At 44.3% G+C, this 21,244-nt stretch overlaps 1 protein-coding gene and 1 long non-coding RNA gene across 5 annotated transcripts in view; one reads left to right on the forward strand and one right to left on the reverse strand.

The window, feature by feature from the left end:
- Positions 1 to 238: 238 nt before the first annotated feature.
- LOC107322837 (uncharacterized) lies at positions 239 to 13,104 on the reverse strand. Its single transcript, XR_001559063.3, has 3 exons — positions 11,993 to 13,104; positions 11,668 to 11,775; positions 239 to 2,277 (listed from the first exon to the last, which is right to left on the reverse strand). It is a non-coding gene; the product is annotated as an uncharacterized LOC107322837 (long non-coding RNA).
- A 32-nt stretch (positions 13,105 to 13,136) lies between these two features.
- LOC107322836 (ubiquinol-cytochrome-c reductase complex assembly factor 1) overlaps positions 13,137 to 21,244 on the forward strand; it is a 50,447-nt gene continuing 42,339 nt past the window's right edge. For 2 of the 4 annotated variants that reach the window (XM_015881341.3, XM_085519504.1), the window contains exons 1-3: positions 13,137 to 13,193; positions 15,704 to 15,808; positions 17,256 to 17,360. In XM_015881341.3, coding sequence (XP_015736827.1) covers positions 13,170 to 13,193; positions 15,704 to 15,808; positions 17,256 to 17,360 — 234 coding nt within the window. In that variant the 5' untranslated portion in view covers positions 13,137 to 13,169. The remainder of the gene's footprint in view (positions 13,194 to 15,703; positions 15,809 to 17,255; positions 17,361 to 21,244) is intronic. The other 2 variants (XM_085519503.1, XM_085519505.1) reach the window with 1 other exon arrangement.

A 21,244-nucleotide genomic window follows, 5' to 3' on the forward strand; every position in this document is an offset into this window, starting at 1 on the left:
CACAGCTTTCTTCCCAGGGGTGAGTCGGTGTTAGCAACTGCATGGCTGAAACGTGTGGAAACCTGAGCTGTAGAGCAACGCAGGTTAAAAGTTCAGCTTTCCACCTTTACGATGGCAGGTCTCACTCTCTCACTGAGAATGCCTCATTTGTATTTACTTTTTAGGGTCATTATCTGTCCCACGAGAGTCTTTGTGAAAGTCCAAATTTTCAAATAAACAGCACACCATAAGACAGGTATGTGTGGATAATTTTTGTTGTATTTGGCTAAAATATGGGCACTAAGCTGAATAGGTAAACATAAAAGTATGCCATTTAAAACAATGCATTCCCATTAGTGTTTGAATATGTGCCTAAACTCCATGTACACTTTTACATGGTTATGTCATTTCCCGTGTAAAATGTGCTTGTTTGTGCAGCAGCCATATGAAAGGAGCAGCAGCCCGCTATGTGGGCTATTTGAAGCTTTCTTTAAGAAACATAAAAACCCCCTGACCCTTGTATAATAAAAGGTGTTAAAAGATACTGCTTTTATAACATCTTAGCCAAGACTAATAAGAATGTACCAAGAAAACAGTTTTTTTCTCCATGGTCCTGGTCAATCACGTGTCATTTTATGAATCTGCTGTTGCTGTTGGGTAGTAAAACAATACTTAAAAATAAAATCGCATGAGCTTTCATTGCTTCTCAACAAACTTAATGAAGAAGGAAATCTCAGCATTCTTTGAAGAGCAATAAATGCAGTGCGATGAATACGCTTAGCTGAGTGCTCAAAGAGCCCATCTGTTGCCATCCCATGCTTGCTGATGTCCTCATGTTACTATATATTTTCCTGCAGAATTCGTTCTGGTTTTCTGCAATGATTGTATTAGCTGAAGTATCGCAACCAGACTCTGCTTTCCCCGCTGCCCTCTCCAAGGGCACAGCTGCCCGGAGAAAGGACTCCATGCGCAGTGAGCACTTGGCTGGCTCTGATGGCGGATGGGAGATGAGCTTTGTGATGGGAATCTCTGGGAGCCCCAGAGCAGCACCTTATGCCGGGCTTTGCCATTCAGGAATCAGGGCTGCACAGCCTCTGCCCATCGTGCTGTTAAAATGAATGCAGTACTTCTGCACATTCGGGTACTGCCTGCCTGCTTTTGACAAGATGCCATTTATTGCTGATAATAGTCAGAAATAGCATTTATTGAAAAAATAACCACAGCCAAAACTTGTTTTGTGCTTGTGCACATGGCTTCGAGACATTCATCTTCCTCCAGAAATGCTGAAAGAGAAAGGCAGCTTGGGTCCTGCACAGACCCGAAGAGAAGGGCTGTGTGTCTTCACCAGAGCTCTCTTCTCTGCAAAGCTGCAGCAGTGCTCACAGACTTGAGGCAGCAGATCTCATCTCGTTGGTGATCAGACGCCAGGAGCCCAGACAAAAGGGAGAGGGGTAGCATGGGGAGAAGCACATGCAGGAGGAGGTGCTCTGAAGAAGCACAAAAGTGAACCTGGAGTGGGAAGAAGGGCTGCGGAGAGCTGGCATGATGGTTGGAGGAGCAAAGGTGGACTGAGTGCAGGGTGGGAGCACTTGTACATCCAAACAGAACAAGAGCTGGGTTGGGTGGCAGTGCTGCTGCTGGTGGGAACAGGACAGCCCACATGCCAAGCAGTGAAAAAAGCTTCTCTTCTGAGGGCTTGGTGTGAGCAGTTCTCCTTTCCTCTGTACATTGGCCAGTGGCTCTCAGTGGGCTGGAAGATGCTGAAGGCTCAGAGCAGGAGCAGGCTGCTGAAACCCAGCAGAACCACACAGCTCCTGCCAGCAGCACTGCACAGTCAGGGCAGCGGTCACTTCAGTCAGGACTGACTGCCACTGTGTGCGCTGCTGAAGAGCATCCAGAGCACTGCTGGGAAACCTGAGTCTGTGCTAGGAAGCACTTTCATTTATGAGGCATTCAGGTGGATGATGAGTTCCACTGCTGGGCTGCAGGCAGGTGGTCTGTCTTCCCTAAGCCCTATGCAGTCTAACATCAGAAAGACCAATCATGAGGCTCTGGGTGGTCACCTGAAGTGCCCTTACTTTGGTTTTCTTGGTGTTTTCCACTGCACCCTTGGCTCTAGCTGATGCTGAGCACTGAAGTGGCTCCACAGTCAGCTCAAATGGGAGAGTCTGACGCAAGACATGAAACATCCAAGTGCTGAGCTATGGGCTGCAAAGAGGATCCAGGCTCAGAGCTTCCCCTCACCGAGGTCAGGTTCCTGTGGGCCAGGGCTGGATCCCTTCCCTTCGGTGTTTGGAGCTGTTGGGAGACACAAGCAGAGGAGTGGGGACTGCAGACCCCTCACCCTGCAAGAGGGAATGGAGCAGCTGCCTGGACACGGCCGAGACAGAGGCTGTCCAGGCATTCTCATTTATGGAAATGGGACAAGTGTATTCCTTTTTTCCAGTGGAATATCGCGTGATTATTATCCGATCAATAAGTTCCAGAAGATGTCAGAGGCTGTCGGGAGTTTTTCTGAGGTATGCAAACTTTACAAACAGATTCGGAGTGCTAAGAAAAATGACCTGCTGTTCATCTCAAAATATAAGTGCAGCACAGCCACCTTTCTCTCAAAGCATTGTAGTATTTTGGTCAGAGAAAAAGCCATATGAAATAATTCACTTCTTGCAATAGTAATGAAATATTCCCCATGCCAGTAAGATAAGAAAGTGATGAGGAGCCCGTGCTGGCGCAGTCCAAGTTTTAGAACATTTCACCTCCACCATTAAGCCCACTGATTTTTAATAAATCCTGGAATTCTGGGGAAATTCCAGAGGTTTGGGAGGCTCTGGAGAAAAGGAATTCAACTCAGTACTATAAAGGGTCGCTGTGTTGACCTGGCAGTTACAGGCAAATTATGGGACTGTTGGTACTGACTGAATCTTACGATGTGACCAAAGGGTGCTGGTTTAATTCATCGGCGATGAGGACAGGACGGACAATTAAGATCATTTTGCCAGACGAGCCGCACACCCCAGGTATATAATTTTACCTGGGGACTCCACTGAAAATGCCATCTCAGCTTTCACAGCCATCAAGGCAGCAACACAACTGCAGCAAGGGCTGGGAGAGAAACAGGGAACAAATGGGAAAACAATGTGCAGGTGCTCCAGGGATTGACATGGCCCTTGAACACTGTGATATGGCAGGGCTGGAAAAAGGCAATAAGGATTGCAAGTATGAAACAGCTTCTGTGCAAGGAGTAATTAGATAGACCGGAGCTCTTCCGAGAGGTGGCTGGGGCAAGAAGGAAAGGTGATGAGGGCTAAGAATGTGGATGGGGAGCAAGTCTGCTCTCAAATGAGAACCACAGTGCCCTAAATGACACCAGTTCTGGACAGCGTTGAAACAGACGTACTGATTCCTACAGCGTGGCCCAGAGGTACAGCTCCTGACCATGCACTGCCTGGATGTTAAACATCTCCATATGTTAAAAAATACCTGACTGCACAAGTTCACGGAAGAAAGCTCCATGAAAGCTGGTGGGCACAAGGCCCCCATGACTTCCTGAGCCATGGCAGCTGGAAGCTGAGGAGCTGTGATAGGAAAACACCACTCTGCATTCCTTCTGTCCTCATTGCCTTTAGGGACCCATCACCCACTGGAGACAGGCAAGGTGCCCCCACAGTCTCACCCGGCAAAAACCATTCTCGTGTTCTCAGTGGAGCTCACAGCTTCCAGGGAACTCATACTGCAGGACCTCCTGGCTGGAGCCATTGGGCAGAACTTGCCTTGGCCACTGCCCTGCTACAGAAGCACAACTTTCTGATGTGGGATCTCTTTTCCCACCAATTTGTTTTTAAAAGGAAGTCTATTTTTAAAGTTCCTTGGAATTAAATGATACTACATAATAGCTGGGTATTACATATTTGGAAAGAGAGATCCAGGATTGATTTAAAGACCAGAAGTTTTAAAAAGCTCACCACAGTCAGCTCTGAGCTAATTCTGTGAATATTAGCACTTCATTTTTTTAATAAGCAGCTTATTTCTACCTACTGTCCAGTTTCCACTTGGACTCGGTGAATTGGCTTCTTTGTCTGCTATGCTGAAAAACTTATTCCCAATGGCATTGTTCTACCTATACAGATCACGATGAATTTTTCTCTTCTCTTTTCTATGGAGAACATAAATCAACTTGGTCATGCTTTTGCTGTGCTGCATACCTTCCTTACCAGGTTCTTGGGTTTTAGTATTTTTTTTTTCTTTAGATGTCTTTTCCATTGCTCCAAATATTACCTGCAGCATTGAGCGCCAGCTCTCATTTAACTTTGGGTTAACAGTGACAGTCTCATCAATGGCATGGAGACAATACTACTTCTGTACCTTTACTGGATTGTGACCTTCACTATAGTCTGGGGTTCAGCTTTCCCTTTCGTCAGGAGCCCAAATTCAGCCTTCCACTATGACCAACACCACTCGTCCCCTGCAGATGAAAAACTTTCCATCTCATAAGTTCTTGCTTCACAGTTGAAAATCCTTGTTTACAGACGAGTTTAAGAGCAGCTTAGTACCACAAAAAGGTTTCTGTCTGACAAGACTTATTTTATTCCTGTTAGAAGTAAAAGTTGCCTTGTTTTTTAGGACGAGGTGCTGAGACAAGGCACCAGCTCACGAGCTGTGTCAGCAGCAGCCCCAGGAGCAGACCGGTGCCTGGCAGCATATCTCCACACCTTCCCAGGCTGCCAGGGGGATAAAGCTCTTCAGCAAGGGATTAAAGACAGCAGTCTGTGCTTCCCAAATGCTGACCAAGCCCTGAGCAGAGGACTGACAGATCCACTCCTGCAAACATGTATCTGCTAAACCCCTTTGTCATGGGACACTCTCCAGACATGTAGAGATGTGAAGATCAAGCTGCTCTCCCGTTGGCATGGATCTGAAGGTGACATGAAAGCTGCTCTGGAACGGGGATGTGATAAGTACAGGTTTTGTTAGCTGGTCAACAGTGCTCACAGGCTCCTTGTGCTCTCCCTGGAGAATGCTGACTGTCACAAGGAGATTTCAGTGCTGGGCATCTCAGGCTGTGTTTGGCACAGTGGCCAACAGTGCTAGCAATAAGGATGCTGCCCACTTCCCCAACCCAGCAGTGGCAGGAGGCACTAATATTCCTATTGCAATATGGGGAAAACACTGATGCTATGTGAGCCATCCCATTGCTTCGTCCCTCCAGGATGCTTCAGAGCAGCAGGAGCCCCAGCCACTGCAGGGGAAGGCTGCTTGCTGCCCTGCTCCCAACCTGGCCCACTCCTGTAGCTCTTGTTGGGAGCTGTGTGAAGGGGGGAGGAGGGACTTATTGCTGGATGGTGGGGGTGTTTCTTGGTGAAAACTGCTCAGTCTTTGCTAGGGGGGACTGACAGCACGCCCCTGATAGATTACCCCGGATAGCCAAGCCTTTCCCCATATTATATGGTTTTGATCACAAGCATAAATGTGCTTGGTATAAAACAGAAGGTCAGGAAGGTTTAAGACATGGTATATGAGAAAACATTTTCCAGATTTCAGCTTCCTCTAAGGTAATATGCAAGTGTAATTAAAACAGAACCTGGAAATATAGAGTACAGTACCCTATTGAAAGTGTGTTGTATGAGCTGAACTCCCTTCATTGATAGTTTTCCAAAACACACAGCTGCAATAATCTTTATCCAGGAGAAGGGAATAAATTAAGTCTGAACACCTCTGCATATAGTGCAGTACAGTGTATGGCACTGCACCCCACATAACCTCCTAGTGGTAATGGAAAGCTGAAGGAGGCGCATGTGGAAAACCTCACTGACCAGCAAACATTTTCTTCTTCAGAAAGCATACAGATGGGAAGAAAAGCTCATGAAGCAGAGGTGGCTTAAGTACTGGGATGTCTTGTTCCTGAAGCTGTCTGCTCAAGTCGTTGAGGCTCTGCAATGGCAGGGTGCCAAAGCACACTCCAAGCTTGACAGGTGGGGAGGGAAATGTCCTGGGCTTGCCCCAGCAAACAGTGACTGCTGACAGCAAGCTAAAGAGAACAAATAGGAGTTTATCATATTTAACAGTAGCAGCAGCCACCAGGATATATACGCTTGGAAAAAGTTATCAGGTCCAACTTTGACTTCCCCTGAACAGCTCAGTCATGGAGTTCAGACTTTGCTCACAAGGCTTTGCCAAGCACAGGGAGGGCAGCAGCGAGGATCCTGCTCTGTGCCACATCTGCATGTCCTCCAGCAAGGGCTGGTGCAGGACAGGGGGAGCCCCTTCTTCAGAACCTCCTGCAAGGACCACTTTGCACCCCTGGCCAAGGAATTCCAGGTCAGGGAACGGATCTCCCTCCTTTCCAAACCTTGCAAGTTCCATTGGGCGTTGGAAGGATTGTACTTACACTGAAAAATTCACTCTCTGTATCTTTAAAATACCGTTTAGCCTGGGAAGCAGCGGTGGCCAGTGTGTTTACAGTGACAATCTAAGCTGAGTATTCAGCCTTGTGGAGAGGACTAAGCATCTTTATGTTGCTAATAACATAATTAACTTCCATTACAATTCCTTTTTCAGCAGGTAATGTCATCTCAAAGGTGGACTGGGTTTCAAAACATCCAGTATACACAGTATGCAAAGGAGAAAGATTCTCTGAAAGCAAAGTTTGACAGCCCCATTATCAATCATCAGTTCAGCTCTAGAAATGCTGCTTTCAGCACAGAGCCTGAGCTCAAAACCCAGCAGAACCTGGGTTTTCCCATGCTGCGTCAAATGGCCCCTCGCTTCATTTCTGGGACTGGGAGTTCTGGGAAGAGCAGCACAGAGACATCCAAGCGAGCTCTGGAAGAAGTCAGTCCACATACACCAAGGCTCCAAGGGCCTGTTATCACTGATTTGTGCTCCAACTCCTTAAAGGGCATATTAGACAGGAAGCAGTGCCAGACCTGCACTGGCTCCGTTGGTACATACAAGGCCCTTTCAGAACCTGGAGCACTGGGAAAGTATGCTGCAAAGACAGTCAAATAGCTGAGGGGCCAGCTGGCAGTCTCGTAGTGTTGGCACTGAACCAGAGTTAATAAGATCTGCTGGACCTGAGCTGAGTTTTTGCAATTAGGTTTCTCTTTATCATGATCTCCAGGGTGCCCTGCAATATCCATCCATACAGACTGTATTCCCTCCTGTTATCTGAAGGACCCCATCCCCACTTGCTCCAGATAGCATGGAGAGATCCTGTTTCTCCATATGTTCATTAGATTTTCTTCAGCTTTCCCTCTGTGGCAGAAGGAACACACGGTTAAGATAGGAACTCTAATCTGATTAGAGAAAGAAATCTGTACTTTTGCCCCAGGCTGAGCTATGTTTGCTTTTCGGAATCAAGGAGCTCTCCCCTGGAAATGCTGGGACAATTATTGCCTTAGGTTGGCTTTGATTCTTCATAAGATCAAGAGGAGACAAACTGAAGAAGCTGTCACAAAGCTTGTGCTACTATGAAAAGGTTGATTTAGCTGTGCAATTACTTTTTAAAGGACTGAAATACATGCCTGCATAAAAAGGACCAGTGAAATAGGAAAAAAGCATGTTCTGTGAAAATGTCTGAAATAAAATCAGATGCTAACAGGAAATTAGGAGGACAGAAATGTTACAATATTTTCAAATGCCTTTGTTTAAAAGCTATATGTTATTTCTTGCCTTTGTAATAATGACAACTGTGCTAGCTTAGGATAGGTAAATGCACATGCAGTCCCAAGGCCTCAATAGCCAAAGGAGCTGTGTGCAGTATGTGGAAAGACTGTGGGGTCTTTTGGAAGTGGACAGAAATCCAAAGAAATAAAGAGAGAAAGGTTGTTACCTGCCAGAAGGTCTGACTGCAGAGTGGCTGGCATAGAAAATCATCTCTGCTAGAGAGGGGAAAATGTAACAAGTAAAAAATAGCAGAGGTGGTCATGGAGGGGCTTGATTCTTAAATCTAAAAAGTGGAGAATTCAGTAAAGATTTGGCCTGGGGAATTCCAGTTTAACAAATCAGGTAATGCCCAGCATGCTCAGTTCCCAAGTGCAGCCCCTTTGCCCTTTCAACACTGCACTGCTCACTGAAAGACACAGGCATTCTGCAAAGCAGAGGCCATGTAGGACCTGGATTGCTGTGTTGCCATATTGTATTGCATTGTGTACTTTTGACAGACCTGCTTGTCTTTCTTAAAGGCACTGTAATGACCCGTTTAAAAAATAAAATAATAACAGTTTAAAAAGTTGACTTAGTTCTTTGAGAAAATCATAGAATCACAGAATGGCTCAGGTTAGAAGGGACCTCAAGGTTCATGGAGCTCCAACCCCCCCACCACAGGCAGGACCACCAACCTCCACATCTAATACCAGCCCAGGCTGCCCAGAGCCCTATCCAGCCTGACCTTGAACACCTCCAGGGATGGAGCATCCACAGCCTCTCTGGGCAGCTGTTCCAGCACCTCACTGCTCTCTGAGTAAAGAACTTAAAATTAAATTGGTAAAGAACTTAAACTTTGTGTGCACCCACCAGTAGGGTGAAGAAAAGCCAACTTGCAAAGCTGCACTAAGAAGTCTTATCTCCAGAACAGCCAACCAAGAGCTTCTCCACGTCTCTACAGAGCTTCTGACAGCAAAGAGCCTGAAGCCCATTTACTAATGCCAAGCTGTACTCTTACCTAACACCTTTAGAACTGCACATCAAAGGGAGAAGAACAGGGCTCACACTGAGCATCTTTATGGTGAGTATAAAAAAAATGTTCACAGTGGGAGAGTGGAATGAGTTTCATATGGAAATGGGGAATCCCTCTATTGCAATTTTTAGGTGAACGTAAAAGAAACACGCATCAGAGAGATCTAAGAATATTTAGTACTGCCTTGGAAGTGGAGGATGGTTTAAGTGGTCTTTTTAGCTACATACCTATAGGATTTGCAAATGTTTGTAATTAATTACGCCAACCAAGGAATAACATAACAACCTGGAATCAAAGTTAGAGCCTAGCACACCCAAGCAAGAGCAAACATTTTAAAACTAGTAAATCACCTAAGCATCATAGCAGGCCTGAAACACTTCATCTAAAAATGACAGTTCCTCCAAATGGAAGTTTTGGGCTAGATAAATACTCAGTTTAGACAAGGTGGCATTCTGAGCTCAGAATTATTAGGTAAAATAGAGTCCCTGTGAGCAGAGTCCAGCAGCTGCCCTCTGTTAGAGGAGAGCCAGCTCCACCCAGCTCCAAGAAGAACCCACAATGGAGTCGTGCTTGGAGAGCTGCAGCCTGCGGGAAGCCCACCTGGCTCAGATTGGGAAGGATGACATCCATGGGAGGGACACACCGGGAGCAAGGGAAGGGAGTGAGGAATGAGGGAGCAGCAGGGACCGACCACAGCTTTCATCTTCCATTCCCCTGTGCAGCTCTGGGGAAGGAGGTAGGAGAGGTGGATGGGACCAGTGTGTTTCAAGTATGCTTTTAGTTCTCACTATTCATGCCTGTTACCAATAGCCAATAAACTACATCAATCTCCCCTAAGTTGAGTGTGTTTTGCCCATCTAATTCCCATTTAATGCCCATCAGTGTGAAGTTACCACATTATGCTGGAGAGGCCTTTGCCCTTCCTCCAGTCTTTCTTGCCACATTTTATATGATTAATTATCAGTTCCCTGAATCAGAAAGTCAGTTTCTGTTCTGACAAATATTTAATTAACAGATGTCTGAGACTCCCAATTGATAACAGTCAAATATTCCTCCCTTGCAACTCTTCTTACATATTCTGCAAATGGACTACGTGCACTTTGACAGCTAAGTCAGAATAGTAGAATCCACCTGATAGTGGATGTATACAGCAGCAAGTTTAATCACAGAATTATCATAGAATCACCAACGGTGGAAAAGACCTCCAAGATCATTCAATCCAACCATCCACCTACCATCAATATTTCCCCACTAACCCAAGTCCCTCAGAACAACATCTGAACGTTTCTTGAAATCCCTACAGTGACTTACATGGACTAAACCAAACTGAAATTGTTAAGAACAACTGTTAGGCACAACTTGCCTCTGTGAGTTGTTTCAAAGGGCTGTTTCAGTGTAGCACCTTAGCATTGAAGAAGTTCCTATATGCTTGTAACTATAACCATGCTCCCTCCTGCTTCTGGGCTGTGAAATCACAGCACCTTGTTGGTACATTGGATTCTCATTCTGACTTCACTACTTTGACGGCAGGAGGATGCAGATTTTTTCTCCGTAAGTTTTTCTCAGTATAAGCTTCACCCTTGCTCTTTGTGTGTTGATGCTTGCTGGACTGAGGCCTTAACTAATAGGCTAGAATTACATCGTCCTTCCTTTTCTGCACAATAGTCAACTTGTCAAAATGAAGCCTTGCTAACCAACGCAACACCAGCTTTGACTTAAGTGTCATGTGCTCTAGAAAACCTTATGCTTCTCCAGAATCAGTTAATCCTAAAGTGAGCACAAAGCAGCCCTCAACACAGTGTCTTCTGCACAGCTTCAGCAAATGTTTTAGTTGTTCTCTGTATCTGGACTATAATGATCCACCAGGGTCTGAGATAGATTCCTGGGCCTGCCTGGATTCTGGTGTAACATACCAGTGCAAGACGTCATCAAGAGTGGTTCAAGCATCCTGGCCTCTCAAAATGGCCTCTTGGGGAAAGAGAGCTTTCCCCTTTGTTACTTGAAGGAAAGGAATCACTGTCACTGCCTAAGCAGAAGGACTGACAGCAGCAGCAGTTGGGATGGTTTGACAACACAGCAAAGCTGACAGAATAGCAGGCTGCTGCCAGAACAACCAGTCTGCTCTCCCCACCCTGTCCCCAGCCATTCATTCCTGGCATTCCTCTGATGCTGAGGAGGGCTGGTTAAGGTAGATAAGTTCATAGAAAATTAATCCTAGTAAAAACAACAAAAAAGGCAATTTTCAGTGGTCTTGCTTCTTCAACCAGCTCATTGGCATCTGCATTCTTTTGATGAAAGCCAGTTCCTAGTACAGCCAGAAGAACCTTTTGGTCTTTTATCTTTTTTGTTGCATTAAAGATAGGCACCATTGAGCCAGACTTGCAGGAGCAAAGAGAGGCCTCTTCCAGCTCTACCCTGACACATGTGGATCACCACTGCACGCATCTGAATGCATGCAGCATGTCGGACTGCCCAGCACATTTCCAAGCATTAGAGTAAAGGAGCAACCATTCCTGCTGTCACCAGGCTTTTGCCACCACCAGTGGCAAAGAGCAGACTGTGGGCAGATGGTGAAGGGTCAACTCTCCATTTTTTTCTTGCTTTCTGCAGCCTGCTTCTCTGCCTTTAGCACACCGCAGTCCCAAGCCCCTTATTGGTCACACTTTGAAAATAACCAGTATCATCTGTTTGGAAGATTCTGCAATTTTTCACTTTCCTTCTTAGGCCTCTGTTCTCCTCTAAACCCAGTCTTCTTTACTATTCACTCACCCAGCTGCCAGCACATGTTGGACCATTGTTAATGACCTTGGATGAACAAGGACCAGCGCTCAGATGGGAACTTTGCTGCTCTGCTGGTGGGACTTTTCGATGCTCACCCAGAAGAAGCAACATGCTGAAGACTCACTATGGCAGATAAGACTCATGCAGTTGTGGAACCACCCACCAAACAGAGATGAATGGTAAGAACTTGAGGGTAACAAAAATTGCATAAAACATAAAAAGGAGCAGATTACCAGTGTTCAGAGTGAGAAATCCTCCATGAGTTGACATTGAAATTCAAATCCACCACCAACAGTTCTGTCTTCACCCTTCACCAGTTCCTTTGGATTCAGTCTGGTATGCTGTTGGGTGCATGAGACAAAAAAGTTTGGTTAGATTGCCATGAAATTGGAAAACAAAATAGCAGAAAAGAAAGATAGAGGAATCTTAGGTTAGGGCACTAATTTTCTACTACTGAAATGTGTCAAAATTCTCTGTGCATTATTAGTTGAGACTGGAAGAAACCTAGGCTGGTATCAGGAACTGGCACTCAGTGTATTTCTGACCCACAGCTCCTACCTGGGAAGTATCTGCTGCGTTGGACAGACCACTGCACAGCACTGAGACTCCTCTGCCAATGATGGGAAGCCTTTTCACTGTACAATTATACGGCAAAGGGATTCTTGATCTTCACCACTTTCAGTGACTCTAACTCACTCATGGCAAAAAGGAGGCTTCAGAAATGGGTATGTGGTTCCCTCTGTTGCCTCCCCCCCACACATACACAAAAAAGGCTGTTATGAATGGTATTCAACATTGCTATGAGTTGAACACACAGAGGACAGCAAGGCAAACAAAAAGAAGTAGAACTCAGCTCTGACCTTCCTCCCTAGAACTGGCAACAGGCACAAGAGCCAAATGAAATAGGAGTGCATCCCTGAGAGAGATCTACAGCCCGCCGTGTTGCTCAATATCCAGCACCGCATCAGAACAACTTGTTCAATAAACACGTTGTCAGATAGTTAGAACTATTTTGACAGCGAGCTGCAGTGAGCCAGGACGTGCCAGAAAGCACTGGCTGCGCATGTGGGGATCTGGGACATCTGCGAAAGAAAGCCCAAGCAGGTGTCTCCATTGGCCCCGTGAGAGCTGACATTTAGGGACACGTGAAAGAATTCTAAAGACTACTGTGGAGTTCCAGGGCCATTAAAACAGCTTCTACTGCCCTCTGGAGAAGCTGCCGTCCCCATAAATAGGTGGGGAAAGAGGGGAGAATATTATAGCTCCCCAAGCCCTTCAAGCCAGCATAAGAAGTGCAGTCTCCGTCCTCCCCAGCTGCTGTCGCTCACATGTGCAGCAGCCTCCCAGCACCAGCACGTTTGTGAGGTGCCGTGGATGTGGTGCAGATGAAGCCCGGCACAAGCAGCTGCCCAGCACTGCAGCCCCGGTGGCAGCAGGGGGAGCGGGCGGGGCCCTGCGCTCAGGCAGAGAAAACTCCTGCTGCCCTGCGCCGTGCAGACGAGATAAAGCGGCCGCCATCACCATGACGGGTCGGGCTTTGTAGCAGAGCGGCCTGACGGAGCGGTGCCGGCACGGCCCGACCACCTCGACCCTTCGAACCAGCCCCGAATCCAGCCCGGCTCCACCCCGCCCAACCTGAGGCGACACCCGCGCCCCTCTCCGTGCTGCACTGCGCCTGCGCGGCCCTCGGGGCGGAAGGGGCGGGGCCGCTGCGCCGGAAACGGCGTGAGGAGGGATGGCGGCGCTGGCGCGAGCCGCGGTGAGTGGCGGCGGGTGGTGCCGCCGAGAGAACGTGCGGTGTTGGTGCGGTGTTGGTGCGGCCCGGCCCGGCCCGGCTCGGCTCGGCCCGCCTGGGTCTGTCCCCCCGGTCCCGGTGGTTCGCCCGCCGCCCTGTCCCGAGCTTAGCGGGTGCCTGAGGTGGAGGCTGCCTCGCTGAGAGCCCCGCACGCGGTGCTGTGGGGCGCTCCCCGGGAGAAGGACACGGGCCGGCTCCGATCTTCCTCCGGGCCGTGCGCTCGCACAGCAGCGGTGCCGGACCTGAATGTTCCCGGCTCGGGCCTTGCGCTTCAGTTTCCTTTCTCTGCCCGTGGGGCTGTGCCGGGCTGTGCGTTCCTATCGACTCTGTCCCTGTTGGAGGTGTTGGCAGGTGACCGTGTGGGGTTCCAGGTTTTGCCTCAGGTGGCAGTAATTGCTTTCCCTTGGGGATGGGTTCCCTCTCACTCCACTCCTTTGTTTTTTCTCATTCATTTGAGTGCTTTTTGTCTGTCGGCTTTTGAAGCCCCTGCAGCACGTTGCCAGATGTCAGCAGAGGGCCTGCAAAAGGAGTTCGGTGTCTGGAGCTGATTTGTGCCACAGCACAAACACTGGGATGGCCGATGCTGTCAGATGGAGACGAGGCTGGTGACAGAAATGCAAGGCCTGTAGGCACAGAACAGTATCCACTTGTGAAATTAATTCACCTCGTTTCTGGATCTGATGTCTCGTGCTGTGGTTTCACAATGGTGAACCCTTCCAGTCCTCCAGCTGACAACAGCTGAGAGCAAATCTGCCCGAGAGCGACTGGAATACAGTGAGCTGAGCTCCTGTTTCCTGCTTCATTGGCTGTGCTCTGTCCACGCCTGCAGCACTGTGCTGTCACATACCTCTGCGTGCCCCAGCATTTTTTTTTTGGCCTCTGTGCACTAATGCCAAAGCAGCAGAACTGGGGCAGTGTAAAGTTAGTTTCCTGCTGTTTTAATGAGCTGAAGAGGCAATTGCTAGCAAAAAGGGAGGGGGAAGCCAGGTGGGAGTGGAGCAGAGGGTTGGGAAGCAGTGAGTCACTGAGGGTTCAGCTGTCTCTGGAGCTGTATTTCAGGGTGCCAGTTTCAATGAAAAGCTCCTTGCAAAAGGTGTATGTTTGTCTCCTAGCCTTCCTATCCCCATGCTCCTATCTCATCTGCTTCTGGTATTCCTATTTTTGCAGTTATTTTTGCAGAGGAAGCTGCTTGAGTTTTTTTTCCTAGTTGGAAGGAATTCTCTTTGGTCAAGATGTAGTTGTCTGCTATTTTTGTGGTCTGAAGCACCTTGCTTTATGATTAGAGAAACACAGGAGCTGTAGGAAGTGGTAAAGGTACACAGACACAGATAGGAGGCAGAGGATTTCTAGCAGCAGGCAATGTAGTTCTGCCCAAGCTTTGTGATATCGTGATTGCTGACCCATGGTGTTTCACGCTATCATCTTTTGCAGTAGGATTTAATGGTTGCCTAATCAAATAAAAGCAAATCTTCAGCCTGCAAATATTTCTTCTTTGTACTGAAAATAAGAAGGGACAGTTTTGTTTTCTTCTAATATTCATGCTTTCTCAGGCAATCCTTGAATAATGCAATCCAGAATATTTTCTGAACGTTTCCGTTAACAGTTCTGTTGTAGTAAAACAGTTCTCTACCTAAGAATAGATTCTGATATTGTTTGTCTGCTACCTATGGCTTTCTTAAGAGTTGCCAGAAAGGGTTTAGAAGGCCAAAGATATTTTCTTTCACCTGGATCTTGATCGGACAGCTGGCTGTTGGCTACCATGGAGTAACTCCATTTGATTTAGACTAGGCATGTTTTCTTTCAGACATATTGTAAATAAAGAGCAGAATTTGTGGTTTAAATGGAAGGTGGTCTGCAAATAGTGATAAATGGCTTAGGGAAGATCCCTTAAGACACTGTTTTCCCTTATTTCTGTATGTTTTTAATGATAAATGTCTCTTTTTATCCCCTTTTTATGAAGGAGACAAGTATTATATTAGCTTGAGTATAACAAATAAATGAAAGGTGCAAAGATAACCTTTTTTTCTATATTGCCTCTAATTCCTATTAAAGAATCTTTTTCTTGTTGAAATTTGCTGGGACAATATATGTGTTTTGTAGTACTAAAATGCAGTGTCAGAGTATGACAAAGATGCATAAAATCTGAGTGCTTGAGTGCATTTTAGAGATCATTCGGTCAATGGAATAAATATCTGAATTCATTCTCTAGTTATAAATGTCACGGTGTACTTTATGATTTGGACAGCCCCCTGCTTCCTTTGACTGATCTGCTTCTGCCATCACACTCAGGTTGCATGACTTTATTGGAGGGCAAGGGATTTTTTTTATAGTCGAAATTTATGTTTCTGTCAAACGCAAGTTAGGAATTTGATCTGAGGCTTTTGTTTAAATAACTAAAACCTGTGGAAACGGGAGGACAGTTAAACTCTTCATGACTATTAGAATCCTCTTTTTCATTGCTCATCTTGTTCCAGAGCTGCCAGGTTGAAGTAACTCAATGGATAGCAGCTTGCAGTGGACTATTACAGACGGCCATGGTCCAAGGCCAGTGTAGAAGGATGCTTCATGGTATTTTCCAGGTAGGGTATCACTGTTCATTAACTACGTAAAGACTGGGATTTAAATCTGTAATAGTTTTTATGAGACTTCCAGCAATGCTGTCCTTGCTTCACTGTTGATATATTGCTGAAATATCAAGGCAACTTGAAAGCTTTCTGCTGCTGAATGAGTGAGCTCCCCTACTCTCTATTACATGGTTGTCATTCTATCAATGTAGTCTTTTAGTGGGAAAGAATATGAAAGTGTTTTGAGTAGATTACGTGCAAAATTTGAAATGTAGAAGTAGTTTTTCCAAAGCAGCTGTTACAAATTTGCCACATTTACAGTTACTTGCCAGCATTTTATTGTATAGAGCATATATATACCATGGCAGCCTTAGGCTTCCTAGTATTGATAATATGTTTGCCTAGCACCATGCAACACAGAGTAATATTGTTTCAGTAATAAAAGCAATGCTTTGCTTTGCTGCTTACAGTTTTTAAGTAGCATTCGTAGTGTCAGATGTGTCTATCCATAGTAAACTAACCATAAGATCACTTAATAGTGGCTAATTGTTGGAGTTTAAAAATCCATATATGAGAATGCATTAAAAAATGCATATGGGAAAAGATGCAGACTATCGGAGCAAAATTTGGGTATGTCTGAGTGTTTTCTTCTTGCATACAATAAAACCAGAGGACGTTAAGCCTCCTCTTCTCCTGTGTGTTGCATCTGGACCAGTAGTGTTGGAGGCAGTGAAGGAAATAAGTGGTTTTCAAGTTGACTGATAAAGTTAAACTTAACTTTGAGCCACCTGTTTGGTTCTAGTAGGAGTCTGGGAATGACTACACTGAACAGAACAGCATATTTACTTTATCTGAATTTATTCATAGACAGTTGGCCACTAATCTGGATAAGCTGGGAAGATACTGTAGATGTGTGTCCCACTTCTTGTGTGGAGATGCTTCTTGCTTTTATGTGATGTTATTCCTTATTGTATAGTAGCTTTGTAGCACAAGTCATGTGCCATGTAGATGTTAAAGTGATCACTGTTACTCTGCAATTGGTTTTACTCGAGTCTTGGCCACAAGGGCAACTGAATGGACCATAAAGTTACAGATAAAAATAGTATGGTCTGTTTTCCCACCAGGCCAGCAAGAAGAATTATTCTTTACTAAAAGGTTAAAAGAATGCAATTGTGAGGAAATCAAAGCAGGTAGCTTGTCATTCTTGAGTTCTGCCAGATAGATTCATCAGCACATTTTCAGAACACTTAAAAATACGTAGTGTGGAGCATTAAGCATGGGCAGCCATTTTGTTTGTGAAAGTTAGTAATAGGTTTGTGCTTTTTGTAGCATGAAGCTCTTCAGAATTGTACCAAATTGGCTTGGAAGCAAAGTAAGGATCATTGTTGTAGAGTTAAGTATTCATTAGTCAGTGATCTGTTCAATATTTCCTTTTCTTTCTTTGTTCTGTCCTTTTTACTAGAGATGCAAGACTGGTCAGTTCCAGCAGCCTAAAGCCTGTGGCGGATTGATTGAAGGCAATGGAGCCAAAATGCATCAGAACAGATTGATTTACAGTACAAATAAGGTTAGAAGAGTTCGATGTTTTTGTTATTGGAGAGCACTTTACACTAAGAATTAGATAGGAACAGGTAACGAAATGCTTTGAGAACATGTAGCTGATTAATCTATGTCACATGGTTTAGAGCAGCATTAATAATAGGTCCAATAATTTGAGAAATGCTCAATTGCTTTCCAGAAAATGAAGTTCTATCTTAGGAAAGTCAAATCACAGCTGGATTGTTTGTGATGAATGTTCTTATTATAAGCTCAATAAGGAAAGAAGGTAAGTTTAAGGAGAGTACTTACTAGTGGCATGGATGCCAGATACTATCTTCTCACCTTCAGAGAAGGAAATGCAGAAGTTGCCCATACGTATTGGCAGTGAATGAGTCCTGATTCCTTACCTTGGAGATAATGTGTAACAGAAGTTTTGCCATCTGCTAAACTGAAAGTTGTCATGTTGTATATTAATAAAGACTAATTATTGTTATACTTTTTATGTTATCTGTATTATTTTGTTAATTTGTGATGTCTGCATCTATTACATTTATTGTCTTTCATCTTAGTATAGAAGTCTTCTGGAGCATGAATCACCTCCAGAATGTAATCAAAGGGAATCAGCATCTATCAATTAGTAAATGTCCTGATCCTACTCTTGCTATTTCATTGTGAAGGCAATGGCAAAACAGAATGTTCACAAAAGAAAAGGGAGGGCAGGGAAAAGCACAGTAAGGGAATTATGGGTAAAACTTGCATAAAGATCCCATTTTACTCTCTGTCTGATTTTGTGTTTTGCTGGTATAGGTGTTAGAAATGTTTGGAATTTGAATTGCTTATTTTGACATGGGCAGTTAAAATGAACAAGGAGATGTGTGAAACTGAACTACTGGCTGCTCTTTGCACCTTAACTACAAGTTTTTTGTTTTTTTTTTTTTGTTCTTTATTAGCCACTTACTCAGTTTTTCAGCTGGTGAGGCAAACCAAACTTTTTTTTTCCAGACAAAAACTGAAACAAACAAAATGGCTTGTACCACTTACATCATGAATTGAGCTAAGAATAGATTCCAGGCTGGGGCATAGCCTCGTCGCTGTGCCTGCCTGGGACACCTCGTACATTTGCAGAAATACCATTTAAAGGGCAGATGTGGGAGAGCAAAGGATGGCAAGATGATAGATCTAACAAGTAGAAGTGGTGTGAAGATCTTCAAGTTGGGAGCAGGGTCCTTGGTTTTGGTGTATTCCTCATTTAGCCTTTTCCAGTATAAAAGTAGAGAGAGGTATAAGGGAGCTTCTGGATTAAAATAGCCCTGGGGTGTCTTAAAACAGAATAGGTAAGATAGATAAGTTTTCGGACTGCAACCTTATTATTTTGAGTAGAGAAATACTTGTCTTTGAAATGTGAACTTGATGAGCTACCCCTGTTGGAAAAGTGGCTTAGAATTAAGGGGAAGCTCCAATTGTTTCTTTTTTTATATTTTCTGAGAAAATAATTTTAGTTTTGAGCTCTCAGTTTTTGTGTCTTGAGCAAGAAAAATGGGCATATGTGCCTTTCACTGTTTCAGAGCTTGTTTAAATTTAAAGGAGATTTCAAGAATGTTTTGTTTTCTGTTTGATTTTTATATGCACTTAAGTGACTGTTTAATTGCATTTAGCTATAGTTGTAGCATTGTCAAAATGGACTGTATATCTCTGTCCATACACTGAGCAAAGAATTCACTGCTTAAATCCCTTCTGTGTTTTCTGAGCTAGTTGAGTCAGACTTCTGAATGAAGTAAGAGTCATGGCAGTTTGTAGCAGAAGGCTGTTCTCTGGTCTTTTATGCTTTTTGTGATGAGCAAACAACAGTTGAATCGAGATAGTGTTGGCTTGTAACTTCATTTCCTCTGTATAATGAAAAGTCTGTACCAAAGGAGGCTTCAGAATGCATTTGTAGCCAGGGGACACATTGAGAAATTGGTGTGCTTGGGTTCACTAGGGATTTAGTATCATTTTAATTGATGTGGAATTTGATATAGTGAGCTTGGTGTGACAGTGCGACTTTGGGACTGAAGTCTTCCATTGAGTGTATTCTTTTGTTGCCTACCTGCCTTATGAAGATATTCTATGACATAACATTAGGGTTCATTTTTAGTGCAGAGAAGAATAATGCATGGGATGATCTTGAAAAGCCAAGTACTAAAGATGGGATTAAATCTTTATTTACATACTCATTAATTCATTGGGTCCTATCACATGTGGCAGAGGTTTGAAAGTGCTTTTACAGATGTGGCTGTTCTACATGTTAGCAGTGGATTAGAGAACAGGTTTAGTGGCCAGTATTCAAAGCAAGGGCCTGTGAGGTCTTGGGCAGCATGACACTGCCTGACTTTATTACTGATAGGTAATAAAATGGTGCTGAGCAAGTTTCTTCATATTGATCTAGGCACAGTGGAGGTAAAGACATTAACAGCCATCTGTGAGTTGTACATGTGTACAAATCATTTTATCTCAAATGCCCTCTGTATGCTATGGAGATTGATTTATGTCTTAAAGCTACAGTTTTTATCGCCTTTGCAGTTAGTTTCTTATTGTAGTATATCGGGTTGAGCTGGATATACGTCAGTGTTTTAATACTTATTTATCATTCAGGTCATTTCAAAAGTTAGTCGTGCTAAGGAAGCTGTAGAGAATGTACAAATTATGAGAAATCTGAAAAGCCGCTTGTTTGTGCAGTGGATATTTTAGGGCTTTCTTAAATTAACGACTGATAATTGATGGGCATATATGTAATACTGGTCTATAAAATTAGTGAAAGATACTGAAATGGCAGTCTGCATCTTATGAATTTGGAGCTTTCAGTGAACTCACAAGGTTTGGGGCACAAGAGAATTGATTTTACACATCAAAGCAGTGAAATCCGTGTACCACAAGTGTGCTGTGGAGGTTAAATGTTCAAAAACTGTTTGGGGTGCTGGAATTGTAGCTTCCAATAATAAATGAGTGCATTCATTTCTAGTTCAGGGATGAAACTTTAAAGCTGCACAAGTACACCCTTGGGAGCTGCAGTGTATGTGACTGTATTTCCCTGCTCTTCCAAGTTGCTCTTCCAAGTATCTGCAACTGGTCCTTGTTGGAGTTGGGGGACTGGTCTGAGCGTTCTGGCCATGTGTGTCAGTTCTTATGTTCCTGAATTGCTTCCCTACTGAGAAAATTCTTGGTATGTTCATGTCTTAGGAGGAAGTGCATTGTGGAATTCCATCAGCTCAAAGCAATTTAACTTTCCTTGGTAAGGGAACTTCCTCAGATGAAAATGGTTCACAGCTGCATTCCTCAAGTATACATAGGAGATTCACTTGCAGTAGGTTTTGGTTTGAATGGTGAAAATTAGTTTTTTGATAACATAATGCTTGTACCAAATTCATTGGAATTAAGTATACTTGATTTATTAGAAATTAGTTTCTGGACTACAAATAGCAACTATGTTTTGTTGTTCAGTACTGCTGGGATGTTTCAGGCAGAATGCCATCAATGTTTCTTATCAGCCTACTGCTGTTTAAGATGTGTAGGTAAAACCTTTATCTTCGTGTTTGCAGGCACTGCAAGTCATTGAGGACTGAATATTTCTCTGACCTAGATTTCCTGCAAATAAAATTGAAAATAACTGTAATGGAAATAAGAATCTGGTGGAGCTTTTCAGTTAGAACAGTGAGTTCCTGTAGCTTCATTACCTTGGTTTATATAATATGTAATTACTCTAGAATGCAATTTGTCTCTGAGAATGAGAGGGCATGTGAAAGGACCCAGAATTTATCTTATTTACAGTTTATTTGCTCTCTTTCTGTGATTTATGTACTCATTTTATCTGCTCGAGTGAAGGGCAGTCATTCAGAAAGAATATGGTAATCCAGCATAGGAGCACTGTTTTAGAAA

This window comes from Coturnix japonica, chromosome 19 (genome assembly GCF_054131305.1).
Source record: "Coturnix japonica strain WE chromosome 19, WE-NBRP24, whole genome shotgun sequence".
Lineage (NCBI taxonomy): Eukaryota > Metazoa > Chordata > Aves > Galliformes > Phasianidae > Coturnix > Coturnix japonica.